Source organism: Phaenicophaeus curvirostris, chromosome 1 (genome assembly GCF_032191515.1).
Source record: "Phaenicophaeus curvirostris isolate KB17595 chromosome 1, BPBGC_Pcur_1.0, whole genome shotgun sequence".
NCBI lineage: Eukaryota > Metazoa > Chordata > Aves > Cuculiformes > Cuculidae > Phaenicophaeus > Phaenicophaeus curvirostris.
Genome location: NC_091392.1, coordinates 21,187,716 through 21,206,965, shown reverse-complemented (window position 1 = coordinate 21,206,965; position 19,250 = coordinate 21,187,716). Strand labels below are relative to the sequence as shown.

Here is a 19,250-nt window from a genome sequence, read left to right as displayed (position 1 = left end):
CTCACTTGTACACGCACAGACCTGGCTGGCCTGTAAAACAGGAACTAAAAGACAAGAATGCAGCTGACAAGGGAGCTGCCTCTTTCTCCTCCTCAAGTGCCACCGCAGAGCTGGCAAAGATGGATAAGCTGACACTCCATATCCACTGCAGGAGGAGCAGCTGTCAGGGCTTGCTTTATGGGAGGTTCTGTACATTTTCTAATATCTCCCTCACTATATGGAGAGGAACATCATATATACAGTACCCAATAAAACAAAGTAATCAAGCACAATCTCAGAGTCATGACTGCAGTATAAATACCCAGCAGAAGCTCACGGAAGACAGGAAATTGAAAGTGACTGTAAATATTAACAAGACAGAAAATGAATTCCTGTGGAAATTGCACAATGAGAAGGTTGGGCAGATAAGGACAGACTCAACTTCCAAAATTCATGGCTGCAGTTAGCGAGAAATAATCTAATACCTGGTGAGTGGGTAAGGGCTAGAGCCCAAAACACCTCCAGAGACCAAGTAGAATAAAAGCCAGCAAGTAGGATTACTTCCTTAATTTTGGCACAGGAAAACATTTGGGGAAGGAAAGGAGGGAAGATTTCTTCTTCGTTTGATGTAGGTTGGCTGTACTGTTACTCTGATTTTTAAGCTCAGAATGGTGGTACTGAGAAAAATAAGATACATGAATATACCGTTTCTTTCACACTTCCCACTTAATTCAACAGAAATTCCAGTGGGACCAAGGAGCAGTCTGGAGAGGACTGGAGATGCTGCACTGGAGCAGGGTAAACTAGGCTATGGCTTTAGGAGCACTTAGTACCCCTTGAGTAGATGGCTGCAGATAAATGGCATCTTGGCTTGTATCAGAAACGGTGTGACCAGCAGGTCCAGGGAGGTTATTCGCCCTCTGTACTCGGCACTGGTGAGACCACTCCTCGAATACTGTGTTCAGTTCTGGGCCCCTCCCCACAAGAAGGATGTTGAGGCTCTGGAGCGAGTCCAGAGAAGAGCAACAAAGCTGGTGAAGGGGCTGGTTCCTTACGAGGAACGGCTGAGAGAGCTGAGGTTGTTTAGCCTGGAGAAGAGGAGGCTGAGGGGAGACCTTATTGCTCTCTACAACTACCTGAAAGGAGGTTGTAGAGAGGAGGGTGCTGGCCTCTTCTCCCAAGTGACAGGGGACAGGACAAGAGGGAATGGCCTCAAGCTCCACCAGGGGAGATTTAGGCTGGACATTAGGAAAAAATTCTTCACAGGAAGGGTCATTGGGCACTGGAACAGGCTGCCCAGGGAGGTGGTTGATTCACCTTCCCTGGACGTGTTTAAGGCATGGGTGGACGAGGTGCTAAGGGGCATGGTTTGGTGTTTGATAGGAATGGTTGGACTCGATGATCCGGTGGGTCTCGTCCAACCTGGTTATTCTATGATTCTATGATTCATTTATCTCTTAATTTGAAAAGCACTGACAAAAGCCAAAGTTCCTGGTACTGTTCACTCAGGTGGTCCTATTGTCTATGTCCTGTCACGGAACATAGGTCGGAGTTTCAGAGTTGGAACTTGAACCGTCCAGCGCTAGGAACATCCTTAAAATTTGCCTTCCGGCTCATTGTGCTCACAACTGTTCAAGCATACGTGCTCTGCACAGTCACGCCGATGTCCTGTCAGGAGCTGAGCATCCCTTCGTCAAAGTGAACTGCAGTTCATGGCTTAGGAACACAGAGGACACGAGAGTTCTGAAGAGCAGCTTTACACACCACACTGATTCAAAGGCAGCTGCAGAGCAATCTCCAGACGCCAAATCTATGCAAGCAGGATACGTGGAAGTTATTTATAGGTGATCAAAGAAGCGTAAGAAGTTACAGAAGGAAACGAAGACATAGGAAAATATACTGATAACGCTACAGCCGCGCTGCAACGATTCCACCAGTCACTGAGATATTGTATAAAGCGCATTTTGGAGAAGGGAGGGGGGGAAGCGGGGGAAGTAAAGAAACCAGAGCACCTTTTATTTTAATAGGTGCGTGAGCTTCGGAGGTTTAAAGTTCTCACCGCCTCTCCCCTGCCCTGCTGCCGGCTCTGCCCTCCGCAGCCGCAGAGCGGCGGCCCCGGGCGGGCGGGCTCCCCCGGCCCCGGGGGCTCGGCCGGAGCGCGGAGGGCGGGCAGGGACCGGCTCCCCGCGCCCCCCGCCGTTCCCCTCCCCTTCCCCGCCCGGTCCCTCCCCCCGCCGGCCGAGCCCGCCTCGCTCCCCGCCGCCACGATGTCGGAGCGCGGCGGCTTCTACCGGCAGGAGCTCAACAAGACGGTGTGGGAGGTGCCGCAGCGCTACCAGGGCCTCGCCCCGGTGGGCTCGGGCGCCTACGGCTCCGTGTGGTGCGTGCGGGGCCGGCAGGTGCCGCGGCGGGAGGGGGCGGGAGGGGGGCGCCGTCACCCCGGCAACGGCGCGCGCCGCCCGGCGCTGTCATGGCGGGGCCGCGGGGCGCGGGGAGGGCGCGGGGGCGCCGCGGGGCGGGGAGCGGCCCCCTCGCTCGGCTCGCGCCGCGGCCGCCTCGGTGTATTCGCTGCGCGCCGGTCGTGAAAGCTTTGAGTCGATTTTTGGAGAGAGTAGCGGCGTTTAATGGTTTTCTGGGGAAGATTCGTGTGCCTTTTGTAAGCTTGTAAAAAGCTTTGGGTCAGTTTTTGGGAGTAATAGCGGCGTTAATCGGTTTTCTGACAGAGACTCGTGTTTCCTTTGTAACCTGGGCAAGTTGGGTTGGAGCTTGATGGTCTTCAAGGTCCCTTCCGACCCAAACCACTCTGTGATTCTAAGTGGAATTACGTAGAAGCAATCCATAATGGGCCTTTAAATAGAGATGCTGCATAATAAAAGATTTCTTTAGAACTTAACTTTTTTGCCGTGGACTAAACTTGTGCGATAGCGGTTTGATTTTCTTTCTCTCCACGGTCAGGTGCCAGAACATTTATGGAGTTCCCTATTTCTGCTTCCTTCTCTAGCGCTGTGAAATGCCCCAGTTACATGTAAACTAGGAATATGCGTTTTAAAAAGGCTCCAATGATCATCAGAAACACTCAGGAGTAATGTGAAGTATCTCCGAGGAGTTCTTTTGTTTATTATTTCAGGCTTATGCTTGCACCAGGGAAGTCGAGGCAAATATTGTGTGACTGTGGTACCTGCCGTGGTAGTTACGCATACGTACCCCTGCAACTGTCTGATGTGAGTAGTTTCACAAGGACTCAGTTTATTAAGACTATGAAAATCTTAGTTTACTTTCTATTTATTTTAAAAACTAGGAGCTGGATACATAGCAGGAGTGTAACTGCTGTTGTGTTGCAATTAAATCTGCGTATGTGGCTATTTTCCCTCTTTACGCTGACATAGATGTAAGGGGAAGACCTACTCTGCTGAATTGTGTAATGAGATGTCAAGACTTTTGAGAAATTGGGAAGGAAATGAAAACATGTGGTGGCTGACTTGCAGCACGGCTGGTGCTTTGTTATTTTAAACTGTTAGTGTTGTTAATTCATTGTACTTACTACTTTTCTGTCTGCAAAGCCAAGGGAATCCTGGTATTTTAACAATGGAGAAGCCTAGGGACTGGGAGATGCTATGGAAAAGGTTTGCTCTAAAACATAGGTTTAAGAACAGAATACAGCAATAAAATATCACTCTATATTAATAGCCTTGTTAACATCAATGAACTATAAACCCAAACAAAAACTTGGATGAGATGAAAAGGTTCACATCTCTCAGAAAAGCCATCTATTTTTAGTGTCAAAATTGATTTTTTTTTCCCTCTGTGTGCATGTGCTTTACCCAGGAGACCCACAAGACATAATCATTCCCTTGAGTAACATGCTATATTGCTTTTGTGAATAATTGTACTCCTATTCAGTAAAATATCTAAAAACATATTTAAGTCTTATGGAAACCGCTGAAATTAAACAAATTCTTAAGTGCTTTGCTGAATAAAAGCCAAGGTCCTGAACTCCAAACATTGGCTTTGAAACAGGAACAAAGTTGTTGTGACACATCTTTTTCTACCTCGGAGGAATTCTTTTCTAGTCCTACCCTTTTCCTTTTTTGCAGTAATTTGTCAGTCACGTCCAATAGATTTGTGCAACTGAAGTAATAATTGATAATAACCATATTGTAAATATTTGCAGTTAGACTAACTTCTGCTTGTCGTTTTTTTTGCTTGCAGCTCAAAATCAGTAGAAGAGTTTGTGTCAGGAGGCTGTGTTTTGGCCCAGTTTATTGACATTTTGTAAGTCTAGTAGAATTCATGTTTGGGTTAGTTTTTACATGCAGATGCATCAAATGTGCAGTGGAGATAGATGTTATTATTTTAAAACAGATTTGCATTTAGAGAGGTATCTATATTAAGCACAGTGCTTTCCAGTATGTTTACTTTGGTTTTTATTTAAATGTGGAATAGGTAGAAAAAGCAAACCTTCTTTAGCATAAAGAGCTCTACTGCTTTTCTCACTGTGGCACATCATCAAGAACAGTCTTCCTTGGAAATCCACAGAAGAACTCAGCTGCACTGCCAAGCAGAGTTGCACTTGGGCATCTACGTCAAGCCCAGAGAGAGCCTTGAGGTCTTTCCCTCAAGTACTTCACCCTTGCAGTATGTTTTGCATTACTCTTAACTCTGCCGAGGGCTTCCTTTTACCTGGGCTCTTTGGTGTGGCCCTTCAGTCTGGTGGTTGTTCTATCATTTGCTGCTGTCAGATCTACTTTTAATTTACGAAAAACAATTAAAGCCCTGTGGAACTGTGGTGTGTGTATGGTAGTTTAATTACATTTAAAATGATCAGTTGGGTCTTCAACAGTACCGTGTGGTTAAGTTTTCTTTTTTCAGGGGTTATTTGTATATCAGTAAATATCAAATTTACATGTGCAACTGTTTCTTTTGGAGTTGTTTTCATTTTGTGCTACAGCTTTGCTTATCAAGTTGAGGTTGGGTTTTTTATATATTAGACAATTATTTTAAGTCTTCCTCAAGGCGAAACTCAGTTAAATTTAAAATATTCTTGCAAAATGCATTTTCAGTATCCACCTAAACATTGTATTTCGCTCTCACAGAAGTCAGAGCTGGATGACTTCTATAGACCAGTCACTGTCCCTAACAATTCTGATTTTTAAAAGCATTTCTGATTTTATATGCAACATTTAAGCTGATAGCCAATTAGATGAGAAGCAAGCAAGCTAACTTCCACAAGGTAATCATCTGTAACTGTTGTGTTTCGGTTCTAGAGAAAAGAGACCATTCATGTCACAGGTCAAACTGTATTTTTAAACTCTTGTCCCTTAAGACTCTGCTTTTCAAATATGAATTCTGTCTGTGTTTGAGTCTTTTGACTGTTCAGGTGACATTGCTTATGAACTGGATGCTCGCAGCATCTCTGTCTCCCTGCTATATTGCCCTGGTAGGTTCACTGTGATTTGATATCTGTCCACTTTTTCCTCTGCAAGCTGGCATTACCACCTGCTTGAGATGGAGCTTCTCCGTCTCTAATTTTTTAGAGACTTCTTATTATAACAGAAATTATGTAACGTGGATAGGTTTTTTGTTTCCTGGTTGTTGTTTGGGTTTTTTTCAAAGCCTGTATGCCTCTTCATGTCAGCTTTTGTAAACTGTCTTCCAACCTACTTAGTCCTGGTTTTGCCTAGGAGGTGTAGACGGCCTTCTGCAGCATGCTGTCTCTCATCTCTCCATCAGGTTGTTTCCAATTAGCATATTGCAAGCTCTGTGTTATGCCTCTTTGGAAAGAACAGACCTTGCAACGTGAACCAAAGTGAGTCCAGAGCTTCTTCCCAACTGGAAACTCTTGTATTGTTTCCTCAGAGGCCACTGGCATCAATAGTACTTAGATCATGCCCTTTCAATTTTGAGTGCATGCAGCATACATAACGTAGTCTAAAAAAGAGGACAGCTAAGTCAAAGTGATGGCACAGGCCGCAGTTCAAGAAAAGTAGGAAAGCAAAGCCTGCCTTAAGTCCTCTATGCAGTGCAGCATCTCTCTATCAGAGATCTTCATTAGATCTCTCTATCCCTCTAACTTTACATTGCACACTTAACTTCTGTTAAGTTTTTTTTCTTGGATAATTTTGCTTAAAGATAGAGGAAGGTGGAGTGATCTTCAGGCTTCTGTTTTCCTTTGAGGAAATACAGGTAGAAGAATAGAAGCGGAAGGGTTTAATCCTGAAGTCTAACTCCTTTTTCCCCATCCACCGTATCCTGTGCTTCTGGTTAGATTGTCACTCAAGTGTTTTCAGGGCAGTAGCTTGCAAAACTGGAACATACCATTACCTACCAATGTTGTCCTTTTCATGCTGGAGACCTCTAAGGAGACACTGAGACAACTTATTAGTGTGTGAGGTTTTTAAAAGCTGATATGAATTGTCTTTGATTGACAAAAAGAAAAATTCATTCACCCAGGATTGTACTTGATGAATTCTGAATTTATTTTTTTTTAAAAGGACCTTTTATTTAGCTGTAGTGAATCAAAGTATATGATTTCAACTAGGAGATCAGGTTACTGGAGTTATGTATCACTGTAACATTACATGCTAGTTTCAGTAGTAAATGCTGAGATAAGCTTTTAGAGTAGTAATGATACCCACCTGCTGTATGTAAATACAGGTGGAAACTGGAGACATCTCTACAGGCTAGAGGCAGAATCTCAAGCAGGTCAAAAGCCAGTTGATTTCAGTGGACTCCACTTGAGCTGTTCCTCCTTTGGACTGGGTCTTCTTTTTCCAATGCAAATCCTGGGGCTGAACTTCATCCTACATATGTTTATGGTTATATTTTATTGGAAACATTTCAAACAATATTGTTAAAATACTCCTGTCCAAGATCTGTTAGCACTTGTCTATTGTTTATACGCATCGCTCAGAAGGAAAGTTTTAAAGTCTCATTAGTTTTACAGGTAGTTACAATAAGCCATTCTCAGCTTATTCAAACTCTTGTTTGAAAACCGAGAGAGGTGAAGGTTGATGCAAGAGTCCCATCAGAGGCAGGACATCTTTTAAGAGTGAGTATGTGTAATAATGATTCTTAGAAGCAAGGTCCTGAAAGTGAGGTTTGAACAGGGAGGAGAGCTAAATAAAAGGAGTTGCATGGTAAATGTTACAGGTTAGGAGGAGGATCTTTGCAGCAGCATGAGCAGATGAAAATAAGTGAGGCAAAAAAAAAACGTTGCAGAATGAGAAAGGTCCTCAGAGGAACATGTTGAAATAGCTGTTTGGGAATGAGTATGCAGCAGGGTTTGCAGCTACAAAACCAAGGGAGGTCAAGAATTAAAGAAATTTGGTGAAAGATACATGAAGGAAGAAGGAAGAGTGTTTCTGAGCACTGGTGGAGACATCACTAGAGAGTTTGTTGAAGTGGTTTTGTTGGAGTACTAGGATGGAATGCAGACTGCTTGTCATTCCTTTGTCCAGTTCCACCCTGCAAATGTTGTTGGAACATTTACTGACTTTGGAAAGGAAAGGGAAGTGACATGGTAATTAGTAGAGTCAAGTTTCCTATTTGAAATGAGAATGTCTAAGAACGTCTAGCTTTTGATGAAGGAGACTAATCAGAAAGGAGATGTTTGTGAAGAAGGATGAGAAGAGCTGAGAATGGCCGTGAAGGAGATCTATAGGTATGATGTTGCCACAAAGCCCATGGAGTAGTTTGAGAGCAGATGAGAAATATCTGCATGTGTGTGAGGAGGGTGGTAGGGGGAGTTGTAAGAAGGGTGAAGAAAATGCAAGCTCTAGAAGTGAGGAAGATTGCTTTGTATTGTGCAGATTTTCTTTCTGGAGGAGTTAATGAGGCCTTTTTTAGAGAGGTGGCATGGGATGGAAGAGAAACATGAGGCATGAGATTAGTCGGTTGTGGCAGAAAGTCAGCAAGGATCATGGAATTACAGCCTTCTGTGTGGCTATAGTAATACACTAGCAGAATAAAAATTTTCTGCAGAGGGTCTTCTCCATCCCTTCTTCAACACAATTTATTGTAATGCACACCTTGCTGACCATGTGGTGAAGCAATGGCACAGCTCACTGCTTTCATCTCCTGCCATCAGTCATGATTGTGATTGTAGTTGGCTCGGGGGGGACAGTCCCTATTCTAGAGCCTGTGGAGTCTTAGGGCCTGATTGGTTCAATACAGCTTGCAAGGAACTGTTTGCAATTCAGAATCTATTAGCTAGTAGGTAGCAAAAATCCAGCATCTTAGTTCTGTGTATACTTTTTAGGAAGGGAGAGGGCATTTCAAAACCCCTGGATGACCTGGGAACAAATTGCTGCCATTTAATATTTTGGCTCTTGTAGTGAGAGAAAATAGGAAATGTGAAGGAGAAGTGCAGGGAGAAATAGGAAAAATAGAGGACAAGAATGTGAGTGAGATTTTGTCTGTTTAGGTTTTTATAACGTATTTGAAAGCACCAGTAGTTTTCATGTTAACCTTTGTATCCAGATTAACCATGAGCATTTCTGTCTGTAGCTTTGAAGCCCACAATTTATAAATACCTGGCAGTCTTTTTTTTTAATGAAGTGCTGAATAGAATGCATTTGTTATTAGCAGTGTACTGGTTTAGTGACAGCTGACAGAGTTTCTTGATTACATGCTGACAGTGGGCTTAGGTCATCTAAAATACATGACTCTCTTAGTATCCATGAGTTGGTTGCACTTGCTGAGGAAGCTGACAGCTTATACCCCCAACCTTCTGTATGTTTTTCTTACAATCATCATTTTAAATGCATTGCTCCAACTGATAGAAGCTGCACTGTTTACAACTTCACCTAGAAAAGCGTGACTGGTCCTCTGTAAAATTATTTGAATATTTAATTCACTGTGGAGACATAAAAGACAGATCAGAAAATAAAAAATAACTTGTGGATTCAGAGGCTGATGCAGCATTTTTGTGATCATGTTGTTACATCAAAAGAGGACTGGTGAGGTATTCACATAAACATATGGATAGCAATTATTTTTTAGTATTTTTCAGTGTCTGCTTAAAAGTATGTACATGTTTTGTGTTGGTTATGGAACAATTATGTTGTATATGTGAGAGATATTTTGTGCTTTTATATTTAGATTTAGTGGTAAATTAATCTGAGATAATTGACAGTGATTGTGCTAAAGCTAAAACAATTGATGCCAGTGCTCAGCATGTTGTGTTGGAGTAATATCAAACTGATGGGATGTAATTTTACAATACAATAACCTGTCATCATCAAGCAAGTTTTTTTCTTCCTCTAATGAGGAGATTAACATGTTGTTTCAGAGCTGCCCACTACTCATCCTGCCTTTGGTCTTGCTACCGTCTAATTTTTCTTCATGGTTTCATTCTGATGCAGGTTGTGATTTGTGTTGTTTAGTAAACAAACACACTCTTTATCTTAACTCTAGCTGGTAGAGGGTGGAAATCAACAACTTGAACTTGCATAAAGTAACAAAACATATATAAAGAAGAAACAAAGTAGCTGTTTCTAGGGTTTACTTTGCTGCTTAATTTAAACTTATGGTGGGTGGCCTTTTTTTGTTGTTCTCTTGTCACACTGCCAATAGCTATTATGGACCATTTTCTGCTATTGGACAGATGCTGTGTGTGCTTTTTTCAAGACTATTCTGTTACTCAATAAAAAGTAGCTCTGTTTATTAAAAAAAAAATATTATATTTTAAAGAAGAAGAGCAAGATCCTGGAGGAGCCTCAGACTAAACCTTGCAAAGAAAAATCCATGTCATTCATGTAATGACTTTCATTCACTTACATAACATATATGAGAAATGTAAAAAGGGTTGTCATTCACTGCAGTTGTGAGGAAATAGGTTTATATTATTGGGCGCTAGAAAATGTCCCAGGACTGATGCGCAGTGCAGTAAGGGCTGCCTACCTCAGTGATTAGATTCTCTGTGTGTTGACTCCTCTTCTACTCCTTCCCCTCAATACTTCCTCACATACAACCTTCTGCTGCTGTTACTTGTTTCTGTCAGGAATTCTGGATCTTAGAAGTTAAAGGGTCATCTGTCTGGAAGGAAATTCATGTCTCCTGTAGCAGAAGGAGTAAGTGGGTACATGAAAGGATGCTGAAGTCTGTAGATAAGAGCTCAAAGTTATGGCTGTTCTAAATGCATGGCAGAAATCCTGTTTACTTTCTTTTTTGTTTTCTGGATGTTACAGTAAAGTTTCTACCCATGTGAATCTGTGTTTTAAGCATGAATTACATTTTTTCTTTGTTTTTTTTCTCTTACCACTTATACATAATGGGAAATCTTCACGTGTTCTGCAGGAGTGTGACCCTGTGAAGGAAAAACTTGTGTTGTGCTGCAGTGAATGAAATAAAAATAGAAGCCTAGGGAAACATGGGGAAAACCCAGACCCAGTGTCAGTGTCACATGGACCAAATTTAAGGATCTGCTTGTGTACAGCATTCTGTCCAGCTGTGGTATAGTGTGTCCAACCAATTGTCAAACCTGTGGTGATTTAGGATTACAGCCTTGCAAGCTGGGACAGTAAATAAATTAAAATAATATAAAAATAAATTAAAAGCAAAAAACTTTTGAAAAGTTTTCTCAATTTTTGCACTTAACCCCAAATGAATAATTTAGAATTAAGTATATGTAATTATTTGTGCAGATACAATGCTTCCACAAGCACAAAATCTCACTTTGCAGACAACCAAAACCTTGTGGTTATCTGAGGTGATAGGGATGTAATGTCAGCTGACATGGGTAACCGACAGTAAATGAGGAGTTCACTGCAGGCGCAAGTCTGGCACCATGTACAACCAGCTTGGGTCAAGCCTTCGTTTTGCATCAGCTAGACCTGACCTGGCTCTGGGAAAGAAGAGAACTTGATAGACAAAACACTGCACTCCAGCTGAACTTTTTCTAGGCATTTTTGTGTAGTACTTGCCAAATCAAGAAGCCCTCTCTGACCCCACAGCTTTAGGAAGGTCAAGGGCTGGCTGTAGTCCAAGGGGACCAGTTGATCCCAGTCCTTCCTGCATTGGATACTGGCATTTACTAAATAAGATATGAGTTGGCTCCATGCGTGGTTTGTTAGATTGGGCTCCTGCAAGCAGCCCTCCAGCTGCTGAAGCAAATTTGATCCTGAAGGCTAAGTAGCCATAGCTGAATACTGTGGTCCTAATCCCAAAAGCCCTAAAGAGTCTGAGCAGGCTGCACGTATGAGTGGCCTGTCTGTCCATTATTGCTGCTCTGCAACCACACAGCATAAAGTGTCTGTGAATACTAGGGAAATCACTGCATATACAGCTATGTTTATAAACATCAGCTACTAAAAATCCATCCCCCATCAACAGTTCTGGAGTTAGCATGAAGCTGTTAAAATCCTGTGGGTTTTGCCTACTGAGCTTTTGGACTGTATTAGCTTCCTATATTCAAACTTTTCTCTGAAAGCTTAAGAACTGGAAGATGAGCATATAAATAGAGGCTTGTATTTCATCTAGTGAAACTTTAATAGAATTATTAAATATAGGAGTTGACAGCACTGAAAAGGTAGGTCTAATTTAAGCACTGATTGAAAATCACACTAAGCAAAAGTCTCTAATCTGTGTGAAAATGATGCCGTCACTCTAAACATAATAATGGCTTTTTATCCTTGATCTTGGAAAGGACAGACAGCAAAAAATATGTCGTAACTGCAAAGGGTCTGGGTCAAGAATGATCATATCTGAAAAAGCTATTGTCAAAATTGCTACAAAGTTGTTTCTTGTAAAATAAAAAATAGTAAGAATTGTGTTTCTTTTTAAATTATGGTAGAAATTGTCTAAAGTGGTGTTCCCATTTACTATCAAGTGACATGAGCATATTGCTCTATAGTATTGTAAGAAATACGGACAATATGCAGTTAAAAAGTCACTTATTTTCACTGCCTACCTCAAATTAAATGTTAACAGTAAAGAACAGATTAGAGATAGGAGATGATATCCCTATACAGTCATCAAAGCTCATCTCCATTGTACTATTCTGTCTTGGTAAATGAGATAACGTAATAATCAGATGTAAGACACTTCAGAACGTGTAGCTTCAAAGAAAAACAGGAAACTAGATGAACCATTAGAAGGATGATTTATTTCCAGGTCTAAGTTAGTATAAACCAGGTATAAGCACAAGTGGTTCACTAAAGCTGAAGGCCATGCTCCAAAGCATAGAGCAATAGAAAATAACCTTTCAAAAGAAGAAGTGCTGACATGTGTTTGTGGGGCAATGCAAACACCGAGAGACTGGGAGAGAAGTCTTCTCCAGTCTAGATGCAGAGGTGGGAAGGGTGAGAGTTGAGTGTTGAGCAGGGTAAGGGAAGGTGGGAGCGCATAACCCTTTTCTTATGCATCAATATAACTGTTTAACAGCATGTTGTGGGTTTTGGGATGTGAGCTGTTATGAATCATTTTACTCAGGGGCTGGTCACAGGACCCCAAGGAAGGGTTTGCAGGTACCAAGCCACAACTGCTTCTATAGAGGTTGTGTCCAGTGACTGTTCTGAAAATCATTAATACTGTTGGGGAGATCATGCAGAAAGGGAAGAAGGTCATCCTGCCACTTAAGTGTTTACTTGGGGGACATGAAGGATTAAGGGGACACTGGAACAGGCTGCCCAGGGAGGTGATTGAGTCACCTTCCCTGGAGGTGTTTAAGGCACGGGTGGACGAGGTGCTAAGGGGCATGGTTTAGTGTTTGATAGGAATGGTTGGACTCGATGATCCAGTGGGTCTCTTCCAACCTGGTTATTCTATGATTCAGTGACAACCCAGATTGTAGCTATGAGGATATAATAGCAAGAGGGGGAGACCATGTCTGAGGCGTAAGTGTTCACAGGGAGGAATGCAGGCAGTGGCCTGACGCTTGCAAAATGGGATCACAAAGGCAGTAGCAGAGATCACGGGTACAAATCATCCCTGAATCTGACAAATGAGAGTTCAAAAAATCTGTATTCAGATCTGTATTTTTGAATGCTTCACTGTTAATAACTTGAATTATGATGATGGTAAACCATGCAAGGAAAAACTCTGAAGGCATTCGCTCTCATTATCATTTGGTACAGTTACTTGACTGTGCAGGAAGTCATTTAAACCAAGTCAGTCCCTGGCCTGTGCAGCTTCAATTCATGATTTTCCCATTGGAGGTCCCAGAACTTGCCATTTGTTTTCTTTTATTTTTTTTCCCTTTTCCCCGACTGTGCTTCCATCCTGGGTCTAAAAAGCTGCTGTCATAAGAATTACTAAAGGTAAAATAATAGTGCTTTATACCATCTGAAAGCTTAGCAGCCTTGAGTCATATGCAGCGTAAAAAGCAATCCATCTTAAAGATCAGCAGTTTTTAAAGCACTGAAATGCACATTTGACCTTAGAATTGGGAGGAGAGGGATGTTTATCATGATAACAGGATTTAAAACCTATTTCCTCTTAGCCTTGTATAATGTGCACAGTATTTCACAAACAGGTACAAGCATGAGTGGGAAGGCTTGTGAATTACCAGAAGAGCTGAGATGCTAAAAACAGACTGCTGGTCTGGGCAGTGTTATTTATTTATCTAGATAAATGTTTCCTTTTTCACTGGAAAAAAGTTGGAAAGGACATGGAGAGTGTATATTTTTGAGACTTGGCTCTGTTCTCCAGTGGCTTTGTTGGCCAGGATTGCACACAGGACAACTCTGTCTAATCTTTGTTACATTAACAGCTAAGCATTGGCTTCCTTTTTAGTTTTTCAGATTTACTTGTGCATGTTTTCCCTGTGGCCCTTCATGTGGCATTTAAGATATCTCTATCCTCCTCACACTGTGCATTCCTTGAGCTGCTCCACATATTTGAGTAACACAGTGACCTTATGTCCTGAATAACTGTTTCCCTGCCCTGCTGTCAGAACAAGCGTCTTTGTCCTATCTCTTCCACCCACTCCCCAGAATGATACTGGTCTTCTCCTTCTTCCTGTGCTTTCTTCTACTCAGGGAATGCCCTTCCTGAGGTGCTCAGCAAAGCCACAACCCTCTACACCTTTAAAACTTCCCTGAAGATCCACTTCTATGATGATTGCAAGGAACTAGCTAAGTAATGCTATTATCTATTTCATTTATCTCATGAGTAACTCACTCCTTCCATGATGCCTGCAAGAAACTGATTGATGAAGTCTATTTCCTCTTACTCTGTTTTTATCAAATAAAAACATTGCTGGATTGTGCCCTGCAATGGCTTCACAGACATTGGGTGAATTCTAGGAATCTGAATCATGATCACCTTTTGGATGCTGCTGTGTTCTTCCTGCCCATTTGATGCTTGTATCCTTTGTTGCTTGTCATAATAAACACCACCTTGTCCTCCAGCTGTCTGGAAATAAAGTGGCTTTGCTCTTCGCTTGGCTCTTCGTGACTTTATCAGAGCACCAGATATGTGTAGGAGTCCACCTTCCTGAAGCTGATTATATGTTTAGTGTATGAGTTTGGGCATGATTCCAGGCATGATCAATGGGTTTTTTGCCTCTAGCAGGTGTCTCCTACTGTAATTTGCAGGAGGGTCTAAAACACTCTCTGTAAGGAGCTGATAACATTTGGTGTGACTATTGGCATCCTACTCTGTGCATTTTTCATGTTATCTAATTTTTGTATTTGTAACTCCCTAAAAGTTCTGTAAGATAAACATGTGTGAAGGTTCTTGGCTTGCTGATGCTCACAGAAGCAGAGATAGTGTTCAAGCATAAGTAGTGCTAACCGTACTTTAGACAGAGAATTCCAAGGTATTTTAATTGAACACAATTTTAAGTTAATGGATAAATGTATCAATTTAAAAAATTAAAAGAAGTTAGCAAACAATTGTACTGTGTGGCATCATGAAGCAATAGATGCAGGGATCATTTTATTCTTGTGTTGTGTAACAGCAAGCATTTATTTGTGGCTTTTTATGCTTGCCGTGTCTTCCTAATGAACAAAAACCAGCAGGTCTCCCTTTTGGACAAATGGTGATGCATGTATTTAGTGTCCTCTTAAGTGGGGCATATCCATCCATATGGAGTTAAGCACATGCTGTGCGTCAGCAGGATTTGTGGGCTGAAGTGTAAGACTTGTACCCATTGTTCAATTGTTACGGGCATTTCCCAAGGAAACAGTATGGCCTTGGCTGTGTCAACATCCTAATTTGATACCAGTTTGTGGTGTTATCCTCTAGCAAGCTGATGGTCACATAGGTAATTAATATTGCTAGACACAATGGCAGCATTCCTCTAATTAGTACAGACTCCAGTTTGTTCAGTAAGACCCAGAGTTTGAATCCCCACATTCCCTATGAGCCTCACCATTGTCCTGGAGGCTGGAGCTGCACAAGGGAAGATAATTCCCGTTACTTTTCCTGCCATATGGGGAAGGGTTACCTGGCAATGAGTCCTGAATGTTATCATAAGCGTTAGTTACTTGCTAGATGGAAAACAAGGGAGCTGTCTTTGTAAACTCAGTTACTGCTGACTAGCTCCCATAGTTGCAGTCCTTGAGCAGATGGTGAAACAGGGCACAGGAAGGAGGAAGAGCACCCAACAAAGTACTAGTTTCTCCAGTAAAACAGCTGAGAGCTTTGAAGTAGAACGTGCCTTCAATATGGTCTTTTTTTCTTTTCCTCTTCTAGCTCAGCTTATGATACCAAAACAAGACAGAAGGTGGCAGTAAAAAAGCTTTCAAGACCTTTTCAATCACTCATTCATGCGAGGAGGACCTACCGAGAGCTTAGGTTGCTTAAGCACATGAAGCATGAGAATGTAAGTGCAGAGTAAGTGAGTTTTTTCAGATTTTTATGACAAAGTTTGCAATATAGGCTTAATTTCAGTTAGGTACAATCTTTTTCAACAAGTATATGCAACTTTCTGGCTACCCAAAATACTTGGACCTAGTTATCTTATCTATAGTGATGACCAAAGAAGGAACAAGATAACCAATGAAATGGTGCATCAGCTTAATTATTACAAGCATATAAGCCTTGTGTCGGCTTTTCTGTAGTGAGACAGTGTATTTCCTGCCTTTATTTCTGATTATCTAAAATCATGTAGTTACTTTTGTAATTAGAAATTTCTATTTGTCATGGAGATCTCTGAGGTTATACCTGTACAGACCACCTACTGTGCTAGCTGTACTAATTTTTTAGGAGGACGATATGTCATGTATTTGTAAGTTTCATGCCAAGAATGCTAAGCACTGTCAATACTAATTATATGTTGCTTTACAGATTTCTAAAAATAAAATATCAATTATGTCATCTTTCAGGTTATAGGATTGCTAGATGTTTTTACACCTGCGACATCAATAGAAAATTTTAATGAAGTGTAAGTAAAATTTTAAAATCTTTCTGAGTAGTTAGTACACCATGTTGATGCTGGGGCACAATTATATAAATAATAACTGGAAATGACAGGTGCATACTTTTGTCCCAACGCTTTTTTTTATTTTTTTAAATAATCAATGTTTCTGCAAAATCTGCAAAAACTAAAACTCCCACTGGGAGCAGGGAGGAAAGTTACACAAAACACTCCTATTTCAACCAACCCAGTGTTAACCTCCATCATCAGATATTCTGGGAGCCTTGCAGGTGGTGTAATTTTGGTGCCTCAGGCTCCCACTTCAGTGTTGAATGAGACCTCCTGTTCATCACAGTAAACAATGCATTCTCCTCTCAGTCAACTGCTGTGCATGGAGAAAATGAATTAAAGCTTTGAATATATCATAAAGATTTTTTTCTTTTTCGTGATGTTAAATCTCATAGCTGTGATTCCATTCATAGAGCGCGTAAGGAGCTGATTGGAAACGAACAACTGTGTGTTAGTAGCAAATGGAAAAGGAACCTATGTGGGAGTGTGTAGTTACTCTTTAGATGTGCTGTTTTTAGAAGGATTTACTGCCTGCCAATCCTAAATGAGGTATATTTCTTTGTTTTCTTCTGTGTTTTGTTTTCACAGATATCTGGTGACAAATTTAATGGGTGCTGACCTGAATAATATTGTGAAGTGTCAGAAGTTAACAGATGACCATATACAGTTTCTCATCTACCAGTTACTTAGAGGTCTTAAGGTACTGGCTGAATGCAAGGATTTTAGAGTCAACAACCAAAATGATATAGTAACAAATGGTTCATTGCAGTGATGGCACATGAAGGCTTTTATTTATGTCTTAAGGAGTGCACAGGCAGCAAACATTTTAGAAATTATCTGATCATTTTTTCTAACCAAAAATGAATCCCCAGACAGACTTGCAAACATTTACATTTGCAGTATAGGCAAATACTCTGCTTGAACATTAACTTCAGATCAATGTCTATTTAAAGTTTTTATTGAAGGAGAATCTCTTGCTATATGATCTCTAAAGTGAACATGTTCTGTAGTGCACGGTGTGTGTTTTGGGCAGTGAAAAATTATCTGAAGTGTGAAATTGATAAAGAAACGATATGGCAAGTCACATTTATGCTTTGAGAAACATAAGCCAGTTTGAAAAGCTACAGCCCCGATTTTTGTAGAGAGCGTCACCTGGGTGAAGAGCTAACCAAGTTAGTTGGGTCCTCTGGGAGACGTCTGGAAGTAGTTTATCCTAGCAATGTACAGTATTGCACACAGTCACCTAGGATTTACTCTGTTTCCTTTAATTGTATCAGTTAAAATTTATATAATTCGATAACACAGGCAATTGGCAATGAAATTGCAGCAAAATTTTTGTCCAAAAGAATTAAAATATGTGTCATTTTGATGACATGAAACATTTAAGAATCTGTAAACAGAAGAAGATGTAGAAAATGTTTCCTAGTACTAGGTGATACGTATTTCTTCAGGCCAGTGTTGATTTTCCCGGGTAGAAGCATAACAAAAAGAGAGAGGTCAGCTGGTGTAGTAGCTAAATTAACAGTAATTGATATTTTAGACATGGAAAATAACTGTATGTTTGAAAGCAAGCCATGGTAAATATTGGCTCTGAAATACACTTATTACATGGTTTTCAGCAAGTCACCTGGTGCCTGAGACAGTAATTCTTATTCACGCGTGTGGGTTCTGTCAGTTTAAGTGCAGATTTTAGTGAATAAAAATTGCAGAACCGAGCCCTTAATTGCTTTGTCTCATTTACTTAAGTTAATAGCTTAATTAGGAAGATGAATTCCACAGTTAATTATCCAGCTTGTGGTTTCGAATATAAGCCTATGTTGTGTCAGAACTAAATAATAGTAAGAGTTGTGCTCTAAAGTGAATTTTAATTTCAGAAAGGCACTCAGGTGCATTTCTGGCTCTGTTTTGAAGGGGAGGGGTGGCTCATCTCTTCTGGAACTGAAATTCTCCTGTCTTATTAGTCACAGAACATTTGTGCGGAACTCCTCCCTTACATCTATGCTGGAGTCATTGTGTGTATTCAGCAGTCAAGAGCACAGGCTTTGCTCCCTGCAGAAGCTGCCTGCACAAATGAAGCCTTAGCACGGAGTGGCATAGTTTGGCAGGCTCCTGAGCTGGCTGGTAGAGGGCTGCTCGGTGGCACCTAGAGGAGCCGTTGCCATTGTCTCCGCAGAGCAGCAACACAGCTCCTTCTTTCTCAAGTGGTGGTTTGGTTTCCTATTTATTCAGCTGCTGGCAGCTGTTGTGAGGAGTGCTAAGGGGTGGCTCTGCCCTTCTGATAAAGAGTGCATAAGGTCTGTTTTCTTTGGGTTTTCCCAGCTGATATACAGGTTTTTCATCTGATCTCTGCTCCTGAAAAAGAAGGAGAATTCACCTCTAGAGAATAGAAGACAAGGTTTTCAAGGTCTTGCTGGTCCTGGTCAGTAAGGTCATAGATAAACTGACTGTTAATCCCAACAAGTGAACAATAGGCAGTTTCAGAGTAAGCTTTTCTCAGTCTTTGAATTTAAATGTTTTTTGTGAAGTAGCAGATACACTACATAGCCACTGAAGTACTTTGGTGTGTCTCTGCTTTGAAAGTGGACCTGAAGCAATGCTGTGGCTTAGGTGGGCGTTTTGGTTCACTAACCTGTCCCAGGGTGAGAGTATCTCTCACCTCCATTCAGCATCCACAGTATGGGAAGATGACTTTCGTCATCGAGGAATCAGCCATACTGCTCCCTAGGCCACTAGGACTTCACTGAGCCACTAGCTGTTCAACACAGACATCCAGATAAGACTGGAACAAATTCCAAATTCGTGAGATATTTTCAGCAAAAGAATCACTGCACGTGATATATTTTATGGTTGAATCTAGTCTCCATGTTTACTGTTCTTGAAATATCCTGCTCTGGATAAGACA

The 19,250-nt window shown here is 41.3% G+C and overlaps 1 protein-coding gene across 2 annotated transcripts in view; it reads left to right on the top strand.

Moving 5' to 3' along the window:
• Positions 1-2,225: 2,225 nt before the first annotated feature.
• The window catches only part of MAPK11 (mitogen-activated protein kinase 11), a 31,577-nt gene continuing 14,552 nt past the window's right edge, over positions 2,226-19,250 (top strand). The window contains exons 1-5 of one of the 2 annotated variants that reach the window (XM_069850293.1): positions 2,226-2,359; positions 4,189-4,251; positions 15,616-15,745; positions 16,248-16,306; positions 16,937-17,048. In XM_069850293.1, the coding sequence (XP_069706394.1) occupies positions 2,247-2,359; positions 4,189-4,251; positions 15,616-15,745; positions 16,248-16,306; positions 16,937-17,048 (477 nt within the window). In that variant the 5' untranslated portion in view covers positions 2,226-2,246. The remainder of the gene's footprint in view (positions 2,360-4,188; positions 4,252-15,615; positions 15,746-16,247; positions 16,307-16,936; positions 17,049-19,250) is intronic. The other variant, XM_069850302.1, reaches the window with a different exon arrangement.